Here is a 12127-nt window from a genome sequence, read left to right on the forward strand (position 1 = left end):
ATGTGTCTGAGCTGAGGGGTTTGTTTCATGCCTTTGAGCAGCAGCAGAGTGTGGTTCAAGCAGCCTCGCAGGTCACACAAAATGAGCAGTGCTGATCCCTTTCTCGTAATCTGCTATCTGCACTAAGCAGCTCGGCTGCAATTCTGAATTCATTCAGGAAGTCTGGACTGCATCCAAATTCAGGTATCAAGAGCAAGAAGCCGATCGGCACAGCAGAGCTCATGTTTCCCCCTGCCAGTATGTGGCACTCCCCCATCCAGGAGCAAGGCAATGACCTAATCTCACCTCAGCTGCAGGGGGATGGACGATGGCATTCCAGCTCTGTATTTCTCTGATTCTGTGACGAGTTGCCACAATTCCGGGACAAAGGTACCTTTTCCTACTGGTGCCAGAGGAACAACCTGCTGCACACAAAAGGCCCAACGACCTTTTTCATCTTTGTGTGGAATAAATTTTATATTGTGAGAAATGTGTGGTTGTGCACCACCAGTAGAAATACAAGCTACCGGATGTAGGCTCTGTGGGTGCTCTGCTAATCAGCTGGGCAGCATTTGACTCTCCTGGGTGGCTACCCAAGCACTCAGCTTACAGGGAACACTGCCGAGCATGACCAAGCACATATATGCACATGGCCAATGGCCCAACAACCACAGTAAGGTGTGAGCCGTAATGACCGGGTGACTTCTCACATGGGAAACCAGGTCAGACATGGCCTGAAAACGCAGCTCTGGAAGGAAGGCTCTGGCCCACATGGAGTTAAGAACCACTCCAATGAACTCTATCTCTTGCACAGGCCTTAAAGTGGATTTTTTGTCATTTATTAACAGGTCCAGGCAGCAGCAAGCAGAATGCATCAGACTGAGGCTCCTCTGCACAAGTTCCAGAGATGGGCTCTTAATGAGCCAATTGTTCAGATATGGGAAAACCTGGACCCCTTGACATCCCAGATAAGCAGCCACTGGCACCATACAGGGTCAATGAGAGACAAAAGGGCAATGCCATAAACTAGAAACGTGTCTGCTCACCATGAAACAGAGGAAGGGTCTAAGACCATTGGATATGGAAATAAGCATCCTTCAAGTTGAGGGTGGCAGATCAGTCTCCCGGATCCAGGGAGTGGATGATGGAGGCCAGGGAGACCATGCAAAACTTCACTTTATGAAAGTCTTGTTGAGGTGTCAAGTCTAGAATAAGCCTGAGATGCCCTTTTGCTTTCAGGATTAGAACTTCGGTCCCTCAATGTCCCAGGGACCTCCTCCACTGTCCCCGGGTGCAGGAACCTACCACCCCACCACCTCCCTACCTTCAGGGTGCCCCTTATGCTGCCTTTCTAATGGGGCAGCTGGTGCTGGCCATTGAGACAGTGAGAAGAACCTCTGAAGAGGAATGGAGATGGAAGTGGGGTGCTGTGGAGGGGGCAAGAACTTTGGGACACAACTCAAAATACTATCTCCAGCATGCCATGGTGTGAGGCAACCTGTGACCAGGCCAAACAGGAGGGGTGGCATGGTTCAGGAAAGAACCAGGTTAGCCAAGGGAGATGACTGGGGCATTGCTCTTGAGCACTCCCTCAAAACAATCACCTCTTCCTCCCTGGGTGCTTTGCTGGATTGGGCTGTGCAGGTGAGCAGCACGAGGAAGGGCAGCAACAATTATAGCTCACATCTCTCTTCTCCTTGCAGACCCATATAGAGGTTGCCAAGGCCTTGACAACGAGGGCAGCCAGAATTGCTTCCTTCCAGATAATGGCATATGTATACCAAACAAGTGAAGCGTGGCCTGAGTATCTTTCAACCCATGCAGCCTCACATCCATCTACTCTGCAGGAAGTCCATTCCCATCAAATGGGATGTCCTGGATTGAAGTCTGCATTTCTTGGGACAGGCCAGCAGTCTGAAGCCAGGAGCTGTGCCTCATGACCAATGCCAGTGCAACCACCCTGCATGCCAGTCAGTCGCTTCCCAACTTTTGAAGGGAGCACATTGCTGTCATGGTACCCTCCTCATTGAGGGAGCCAAATTGCTAGGTCAGATCTTGGGTGAGGGACTCCATGAATTTACAGAGGGAGTCCCATATGCTGAAACTGTATCTGCTCAAGAGAACCTGGTGTTTCACCATCCCAAATTGCAAGCTGGCTGTAGAGTAAATTTTCCTCCTGAAAACTTCTGCGGGTTGAACTTGTGTGTCTTTGCTGTCCTTTTTGTTGGCTGCAGAGACAACCAGTGAGTCTGGAGGTGGGCAGGTTGGTTTACAGGCTCTCAAAACCTTTGGGCCTTCCAGCCCTTTTGGGTGGGAGCTTCTCAGAGGGCTGTGGCAATTTTCCGGATGCCATTGTGCACTGAGGGTACGTCTAGACTACATGGCTCCGTTGACAGAGTCATGTAGATCAGGTTTCTAGACATAGGAAAATGAAGCAGCGATTTAAATAATCGCCGCTTCATTTACATCAAAATGGCTGCCGTGATGCGTCTATCAGCTGTTTGGAGGCACAGCGCGGTAGTCTGGACGGTCCGCGGTCGACAAGGGAAGCTCTTGTCAACCGCCTCATTATGCCTTGTGGAATGCGATTTACCGGGACAGTCGACAAAGGCTTCCCCACTGTGCCGCCAAACAGCTGATCGGCTCAGCACGGTGGCCATTTTGATGTAAATGAAGCAGCGGTTATTTAAATCACCGCTTTATTTTCCTATGTCTAGTAAACTAACCCACATGGCTCCGTCGATGGAGCCATGTAGTCTAGATATACCCTGACAGTGCAGCACAGGCCAGGAGGTGATGCCGAGAGCACATTTAACAACATGTCCATCTGCTCAGACAACTCTAGCCCCAAGTTCTTGGCCATCAGTCAAAGCAGGGATGGGAACTCTTTAGAAAAGTCAGGTGGACTGGCCCTCGAGGGTCCCACGACTGCCTCATCCAGGGATGAGGATGATGTTTGTGATGCTGGGGGAGACTCTGGAGCATCATCCCCCAGGGTGCAAGAAGGCTTGGGAGCAGGCACTTACCCCAATCACCGAGTGTGTTTCTCACACCAAGCCCAGTGCCCGCTCTTGCTCTTGAGGTGGAAGCTGACGAGTGGTGTGAAGGGAGCACTAGCATCACAAGCATGCCCCACATACTGCACTGGCCATAGAAGTCCATGCAGGCTCTGGTGCACAATCGCACCAGCAGTGCCTTGGCAGGGGCTAACCTGCCCTTCCATGATGGAGAAATCCCTTTCCGTCGATGCCTCTGTTTGCAGGCTGGCTGTCGCTCCTGGTGAATGGAACCTGTCACTTCAAATAAGAGGATCGGTGCCAGGGCTGGGGAGGACCAGTACCATGATAGAGATTGGTCCTACAGCGCAGCTGACAGGGGCCAACTCCAAGAAGGATTAGTGGTACGGAAAACAGTGCAGAAAAAAGGCAACCTGCATCGAGAGGGTGGCGACTGCGAATGGTGTTTGGGCAAGCCTCTGAGACCTGTGCCTAGGAATTGAAAGGCACTTCCAAAGCTCGGAAGATTGCCGGCGATCACCTGGCCTGTGGGCGGGTCTTGGCCGCTGGCATGCCCTCGTAGAGAGCCTTTGCTGTCTCCTGGAGTGCATGCAGTACCAGAGGCCCAGGCAGAGGCCTCTGCTCTTTAGGCAGGAAGAGATCACGGGGAGGCGTCAGTCCTAGGGATGTTAAATATCGGTCAATTGAATAATCGATGAACCTCATGAATTCTTACCAGTTAGTTGACTAGTCTATAGTCCCTGGGCAGCCCCTGTGCAGGGGGAAGGGATCTGAGCACCCGGACCCGGCATGAGCTGGAATTGAGCCAGGCTGCCTGCCTGCCTAGTTCCTAACACACTTTAAATGCGGAGCTGCAGTGGGGGTAGGTCCAGGATCCAGTGCAAGCTGGAACTGAGCTGGGCTGCTGGCCACCCTGATAAAAAATGTACTGGCATTAACCTATAAGCTTTTGCTTATGGGTTAATTGGTTAATTGACTAGACTATTTCATCCCTAGTCAGTCCCACCACAAGTCTGGGCCCCCTAGTGCTTTGGGGGCTAAGGGCCCTGATTGCAGAAGCAAGTCCATGTACCTGGTGTAGATGGGTGGCTTGAACTGGCTCCTTTGCCCAATATCCTATGGCCTTTCTTCTGCAGTGTCAGCGAGAGCCCAATGCTGGGGGTGCGCTGCTCACCGAGGCCAAGGCAATTGGGGCAGAGCCCAGCTGGGGCAGCTTGGAAGCTGGTGTTAAGATAGTCTCCATGAGGAGAGCCCTCGCACTCTTTCAGGGTCCTGGGCCAAAACGTGTTTACAGATTCAACACGTCTCCTTCACATGTAATTCCTCTTGGCACTTGACATGGCTGCTGTGGAGGGTCACTAACAGGCATAGGCTTGCTGCAGCCTGAGGAGGGCTTAATTCCTGGAGACCAAGGCACACGTCACCTAGGATGAAGTCCTAATGGGTCTCTAACACTGAAAAACTACTTAACACAATTATAAGTAAACTATTTACAAAGCCCTCCGGTCTCTGTCTCAAAGTTAGAGAAACTGTTGGCCCTGGCCATGCATGGCAAGACACTCCCAATAAACACCACCGTGTGGTAAGAAGGAACTGAGAGTGTGGACAGCTGGCAGCACCTGATATATTGATGCATGAATGTGGTATTCAGTGAGGCAACACAATCAGCCCCGTGGATACAACTAAGGCAACAATCTCTGACAATCATGTCAGCAGGCACATGCACACCTATAATGGAATCAACATGAGCAAGCACTTGAAGAAAAACTTATGTTTCACTAGGGTGCATTTTCATCCCCCAGAGTGACATAAATTTTGCCAACATAGACGACTGTGTAGATATGGCCTAAGTGTTGTCATGTTCTTTATGGCAGGATCTCCTACCTATTCAATTCACAAGGGTAGAAATGCCCTAGAGTCCACCCTGCTGGCTGAAGTGTTTGGAGAGGACAAAGGGTAATTGTTTGAGCTCAGTTCAGGAAGTGCTGATGTGTTCATCCACTCAGGGAATCAAAACGTTACCAGGTGGCTCATTAGACCCATCACTGTTAAGCAAGCAGCGTGAATTTAGGGTACTGGTGTTCAATCTATAGAATAAAAATTGTGCAAAAATATTTGTGGAATATACCTGTACAATGGAAAACTCAAGGAAATCTCTACCAGTTTTCACCATCAGGTGAATGGTGAGTTATTTGCTGAGACCCAGCCATAAATGGACATAATTCTAAAATGTTCTCCCCCAAGTTACAACAGCAATTTTTCCTGAGCCAATCTCTGAGGGGAAATTAATTACATGGGTAGCTGTGAATGCAATCTGCCCATCTCTAGCACATAACGAGACATCTAGCTGCCAAGGCTGTGAGTAGAAACCCCATCTGCATGCACATACTCTAGTACTGGCAGCGCAGATGGCACCAGATACAAAACAGATCTGCCTGGCTGAAGCTCATTTATAATTTGGCCCACAGAATCAGAGTTCTGAGCCGTCTCCGCTCCTCTCAGGCTGTCTGGATACATAGCGTCCAGGCGGGAGCATCAGGGTGTGAACCCCTTACTCACCGGGTGTAGTAGGAGTCCACGCCCAGTGCTTCTCGCACACTTGAGATGTAGAGATCCAGAGCAGAATTAGTCACTGTTTGGAAGGCCACGCTGCTTGCTTCATGGATGTCCCCGGCATTCTCTGCCATGCCATCGCCCAGGTAGTATTCATGAAATTTCAGAATTCCTGCAAGGAGATATTCATTGCCAGCATTACCAACTGTGGGGAAGGGAGCACGTTGCCAGAAACTGCCAAAGAAAGCAGTACAACTGTCCTGAGGGGTTGACATCTCCAGCAGCAATGGAGCGAAGCATGCGGCGCCGTGTCTCCAGAGGGCTCTCCAGGAGGTAGTCCAGCATGCTATATTAAGATTTTGCTGTTTAAAATCTGGTTTTGTACTTTGCAAATGATGGCTCAAGGTAAGAAAAATGATCAGGGCTTTAATGAGATGTTCAGAAGGTCCTTTCTATCACAGCAGCCTCATATGAATTATAAAACAGATGTTTCTCACAAGCATCTACTTGGGAAATTCAGATTTCAATAGGAGCGTATGAAAAATGTCTATTAATAGTCTCTGACCACATAAATTGGACACCTCAGGGCTGAAAGGCTGAACAAAAATGTTATTACTACAGCAGAATCTCCATGTGCCACATGGAGATTTCTCATTTCACTCATACAACGAAGTAAAAGGCAGCTTAATGCATATTAAAAGACTAAAGCAGGAACAGTACATAACGGGGCACATTAGAGGCAGGAAAGTGCAGTGTTTTGTCCAGGATTCAGCTATTACGGCAGATAAAACCCTTCTCCAGGGCAACCAGTACTCTCTTTCTGATATGGTTAACCCTGCAGTACCACAGTCCTGTGATCACCCCCCTAAAGATTACCCTGGGCACCGCGTATGCAGTGACAGTTTTAACAGCACACCATGCAGGTGAGAATGAACAGTCAAATAGTAAGACTTAAGCAAGCCATTTTGTAGCAACAGCAGCAAATGGGCCCATTCAAATGCTCCAGGGTGATGGGGGCATTCTGAGGGCATTTTGCCTGTGCAAGGAGGAGCAAGCTGAGATGCCCTCCACATGTCTGCATTTGTACTGGAGAAGACGAGAAGGAGCCAGAGAGCTGGAGTGCTGTGGTCTGTTACTGAGAACTCCCACATGAGAGTTCACAGTAAGGCAGTGAGAAGGGAAGCAGCAACAAGCTGCAGGATAAGAGTCTAAGAAAGGAGGATAGAAAAGAGTCTGAGCAGACAGCATAATCAGCACCATCCTGTTACACAGAACAGCCTCTAAAGGCCTGGGCATTTACCAACACAAGTGTCCCAGGAGACTGGTTGTGGCTGCTCTTCCACAAGCCCCTAGCTTGTGGTGGGATTGAGGGGCTGTGACTAAATCTTTTGTTTGCCAGTGACAAACTCTGCTCCTCCAGCTGATACCACCTTATCAGGCCCAGTTCTTCCCCTTCAGTGGGGTGAAGCCCTCACCATTTTATTATGCAAACTGTACAGCGTAAGAGGCCAATTAGTGACCATGTGAGAAATGGGACCTCTCTTCACTCAGATCCATAATTAGAGCAAGAAATCAAAGAGAGACATCTAGCAAAAAGCACGTCATGCAAATATGTTGTGCACACCAATGAAGTGCACTTGTGTTTGCTTTCCTTGTGGAAGTATGTTCAGTGCAATCTGAATTAGTGCTCTTTATCTCTTTAGCTTTGTCCTGGTGAAGGGTTACAATTATTAAATTATATACAGAAAGAACTCATGAAGATTTACAGTCATCACTTTATTAGATAATGAATAACAGCTGCTGGCAAAAAGGGATCCTCTTCAAATTAATCCTCCCTGCGCTGCTTCTCTGTGATAAATGTTTTCTCATTCGTGTGAAGAAGATTCAGAGTATCAGACAGTGAGATGGTGTATCAGGAAGCTGAGTTGCCCTCCTGTTTTCTGGCATCCACTTCAATTAATACATGTCAAATGCACTTGGAACAGTAAAGCAGAGAAATGTAATTAAAGGGAGGACTTTTTGTTACATAAAAGATTCTCTATTGGAGGTGGCATGTTTGGAATCTCATTATCACTCTTTGCATTGCCCCATGGGAAATCCAGGCAGACTGGCTGTTGAAAAATGGGTAAATTAAGTACCTGAAAACGTTCCCATATATGGAAGAACGTCAAAGCCCTGAACATGCTTTTCTGACTGAACTTTCCTTTCCTCTACTTCTGTGCATACCACATGGATGGCCACTTTATATGCACAGTACCTGCCTTTGTGGCTAATTTCTGCGGCTTTGGGTGTGGATACAGACATACATTGCGTGGATACAGACATACATTGTGGATACAGACATACAGGGCTCTACAAATATGCAGGGAAAGGTGCAGCCAGAGTTTCAACAGGAGTTTCTGGAGGAGGCAGGAAACAGGCTACAACCTAGGGATCCCGACTCGGACTGATGCTACCCAGAAGAGTTTTCCCCTACATAACGTAGTGTCATTACAGGATTCCTGGGTGCATTAACAGGAGTGTTGTGAGCAAGACACGAGAAGTCATTCTTCCACTTTACTCTGCACCTAGTAAATTGGAGTATTGTGTCCAGTTCTGGGCACCACATTTGAGGAAAGATGTGGAGAAATTGGAGAAAGTGCAGAGAAGAGCAACAAAAATGATGAAAAGTCTAGAGAACATGGGCTATGAAGGAAGGCTGAAAGAACTGGTCTTGTTTAATTTAGAAAAGAAAAATCTCAGAGGGAACATGTTAGCAGTTTTCAAGTATCTAAAATGGTGGTATGAGGAGGAGGGAGAAAAATTGTTCTCCTTGGCCTCTGAGGAGACGACAAGCAATGGGTTTAAACTGCAGCAAGGGAGGTTTAGGTTGGACATTAGGAAAAACTTCCTACCTGTCACGGTGTTTAAACATTGGATCCAATTTCCTACGAGGGTTGTAGAATCTCCATCACTGGAGATATTTAAGAACAGGTTGGACAGACACCTGTCAGGGATTAAGACAGTACTGGATCCTGCCGTGAGGGCAGGGGACAGGTTTTGATGGACTCTTGAGGTCCCTTCCAGTTCTAGTGTTCTAGGATTCTATGATTAATTGTGCTGGACCTAGTAAAATCTCCCTATCAATGATAGTCCCAGTAGCATCCCACCCTGGCCAACTGGGGAGGATTGGCCATCCTACAGCACCCTGATGCACTGAAGGAAGCAGGCTCTAGTTCCTTCTCTTGCCAAAGAAGGGACAGGTGTCAGGGACTGTACACTACACCAACACCACATCTGTGCTCTGGCTCCATGGAGGAGCTGCCAGCTGATGCCCCTAGTGGGCCTGGAACCACGGTGTCAGGGTGCCAGACAGACAGCTCCGGCGTCATGTCAGCTCCCCTGAGGTATGGCCTGGCATAGCGGTGTGAGCCTTGCCCACCAGGGAACCATCGGCATGCCTTAGCCCTGATGAGGGGAGGCCCCCACTCTGGAGTTAAGAGGAGAGTCCAGTCTCCATGGCTGGCTCTAAGCTGACCTACCTGCAATAGTGCTATGCAGCATTGGTTTCTGTAGAGAAGCTATTCGCACTCCAGGAACTGGAGAAGCCCCCATTTCATTTTACCAGGCCTCCCAAAAACGCTGTCAGATGGAGACACCTTTTAGTGTCTACCATGTTCAGGCCAAATTCCTCCCCAGAGCAACACCAGTGACTGCCATGGAACTAGTGCAGAGACGAACTGGAACCATGGCCGCATTTAATCCAGTGCCCTCCAAGTGAAAGGCTGCTTATCCAATTACCAGTCCCGAGCCAGGCTGCCTCTACATCCAGCTTACACAGATGATCCTTTTTTCCTGCTTTCATGATAATATTAGTTAAAGGATGAAAACATGTTCTCCCAGCAGCTGCCAAGCCCAATGGACAGATGACAAGGGCTCCATTCCCTCAGCGCCTCAGCATCAGAATGACCCCCTAGCACTGAATTCCCAGCAAGAGACAAGTATCAGTGGCACCCTGCAGAACAAGCACCCTGTAAGGATGCCACAGCACTGTCAGCGAGCAGGGCGTGGAAGGATGTGGCAGCAAAGCAGACAGCATAATCCAGGGAACATTTCCCATTACCAAGTGAGGGACTGGTTGCCAGGCCCCATTCTCTGGGCTGAGAACAGGATGAGATTCTAATGGGTCTGACCCCAACTCTGATTTCTAGGATTCCCCTTTTGCAGGCTTTGCTGGTTGCCTCTATCTACAGAAAGGAGCCTTACCTGCCCCAGGAGCAAGTAACCAGCTATACAGGTAGCCAGCAGCCAATGAGTAGTACAGAACAAGTCCCCTCTGGCCATTCACCGTCTCCAGCACCTGGTCGATGGTGATGGGAGAATAGGGGTCAGAGTCCTGCTGTCCAGTCTGACGTTCCACCAGCAAGTCGGCGAAGGCTCTCGTTCGCCCTCTTTCTGCTACCGCCAGGGCTTCGTCGTGGTGACCTGCAAAGAGGAGCCACAAGTTAGGGAAGAAGGAGCTATCTCAGGCCTGCGCTAGACACTGCAGTGCACTGCGAAGGGGCAGAGAACGTGGCAGCTATTCCAGTCCAAAGCAGCTCCAGGGGCAGCTGGGCAGCAGCACCTCAACGGGCAGACTGACTGGGCTTCCCCAGCAGCCCCAGGCATCCTGGCTGGCTGCTCTGTCATCACACACAGCCTGCGCGCTGCTTCTTCCCAGGCTCTCGGTCACAGACCCCCACAGTCTGTAAGCTGTCCCTGCAGTGGCTAGCACTTCGCCACAAGGGTAGACCACATGGCCTCCACATCCCTGAAACTAGCCTTTGCACTCTCTCTGTGAGCTCTGCCAGAGTCTGATGCAAGCAGACTGACAGTCAGAGCCTTTCATGCTCTTTGAGGATCTAAGCAGCTCAGCGAGTATCTGCTGTGGCTCCAGGCAGACTTTTCAGAACAGAGTAGAGTTCATTAGTGAACTAGAACACGGCCTGAGGCAGTCCTTCTGGGAACTGGAAAGGCAAAGGGAAGACAGAGTTCAGACTGGCCAGTGCTAAGCCAGGCTGCTGAAGAAAACATCCAGGCTCTCTCTCTCTCTCTCTCTGCCTGTCAGTCGGAGGTGAGCATCTGTGTCTCTGCAAGCCCAGTTCTTATCACTGCCTCCTGGTGCCTCTGTCCAGTGCCCTCCTGCTGCAAAGTCATGCTGTTCACCTTGCCACAACTTCCTGTTACATGTCAGTTGCTCTATCCTCAGCAAGCCCATGCTCTGTCTGGATCTGCCAGTGATAAACTGCTGACCCCAGTGCAGAATGACACACTCCAGGAGTCCCAAAGGCAGCACATAGCCTGCTCAGCACTAGAAGTGAAATTTGTAGTCTTTTGCACCCACAGAGTAGTAACACCAAGGCAGCAAGCACAGAGCCCTACAGAGGGTTCTTAAAAATAGCCCCGGCAATTCCTACACTCATCACATACTTCTCTTCCATCTAGGTTTTATCCCACTCTTGTGCCCAACGGCCTGATCACCTTCCAGATGTGCATTCAGATGACTCACATCCACTGCATGTGACTCACTCTCTCCCAGGCCTCCTGAGGATTGCAGGTGCAGGGAAGTGGTTTGCTTTGGCAGGGATTTAGCCCCACTGCTCTGTGTGTATTAGCAAAGTCAGGCTGAAGATGGGCTCCCACAGCCAGGTGCACGAGGTGCTCAGATTTGTGTAGAGGTAGAGTTCCTCTCAGCAGGCTGGGAAAGGGAATCTCCTACCCAAGCCTGGAAGGGAAGGGGCTGCACACACATGGAAAGGAAAGGAGAGCTGCCGTGGGCTCTGCAGTGGAACCCAGCACAGCCAGGAAAGACACAAGAGTGAACCCTACCTCAGCCATGTTGCTGAGAGGGACAAGCAGTGACACCTCAGGGGAAGGGCACTGTGAACTAGGCTTCATCACAGGGTCCCAGTGCTTTGTGCAAATGTTAAGTGCAGCCTCACGAGGCTCCTGCAGGAATTAGCTTCACATTACACATGGGGAACCTGAGACCCAGCTCAGCAGCAGCAGAGGCAGGGAAAAGGCGCAGGAGCCCTGATCCCAGGCTGCTTTTCTAACCTGAGAGGAACTGCATCCCTGGAACGTGGGTCAAAGCCTGAAGCCAGGGACAAACGGAGTCCTAGCTCCCCACAGCCATGGGCCCCTCAGGTATCTTACCAAGGCTGACGAGCACTCGCTGCAGGGCCTGGTATGATGATGTCTGCAGGTCAAAGAGCGACAGCTTGTAGTCTGTGCTGAGCTGCACCTCGTGACGAATGGTTTCAAACAGCGCCGATGCCCTGTAGAGCTGGGGGGGGGGGGGGGGGGGGAACAGCTCATAGTAACACTTAGAACTTCAGCAGGCCCAGGGTGTAGCCACTAGCACATCAGGGAGAGAACCTGGGGTGGCCAGAGAAGCCGGGACTAACACGCCCTCAGCAGCAGTCAGGTCTGCCCCTGCAGGCAGCTCCCCACCCCCTGTACTGCACTGGACCAAGGCAGAGGGGCAGGAAAGTGCCATTTGGTGAGATTCAGGTCCAGGCCAGGATGTAAAACTGGGGAATTCACAGAGCCCACGGCAC

The 12127-nt window shown here is 50.2% G+C and overlaps 1 protein-coding gene across 10 annotated transcripts in view; it reads right to left on the reverse strand.

The window, feature by feature from the left end:
• TTC28 (tetratricopeptide repeat domain 28) overlaps window positions 1–12127 on the reverse strand; it is a 590183-nt gene that overhangs the window by 81343 nt on the left and 496713 nt on the right. For all 10 annotated transcript variants that reach the window (XM_075898910.1, XM_075898909.1, XM_075898911.1 and 7 more), the window contains 3 exons: window positions 11724–11853; window positions 9795–10013; window positions 5556–5721 (listed from right to left, as the gene is read on the reverse strand). In XM_075898910.1, coding sequence (XP_075755025.1) covers window positions 5556–5721; window positions 9795–10013; window positions 11724–11853 — 515 coding nt within the window. The remainder of the gene's footprint in view (window positions 1–5555; window positions 5722–9794; window positions 10014–11723; window positions 11854–12127) is intronic.

This window comes from Pelodiscus sinensis, chromosome 15, assembly GCF_049634645.1.
Source record: "Pelodiscus sinensis isolate JC-2024 chromosome 15, ASM4963464v1, whole genome shotgun sequence".
In the NCBI taxonomy this organism is placed as follows: domain Eukaryota; kingdom Metazoa; phylum Chordata; order Testudines; family Trionychidae; genus Pelodiscus; species Pelodiscus sinensis.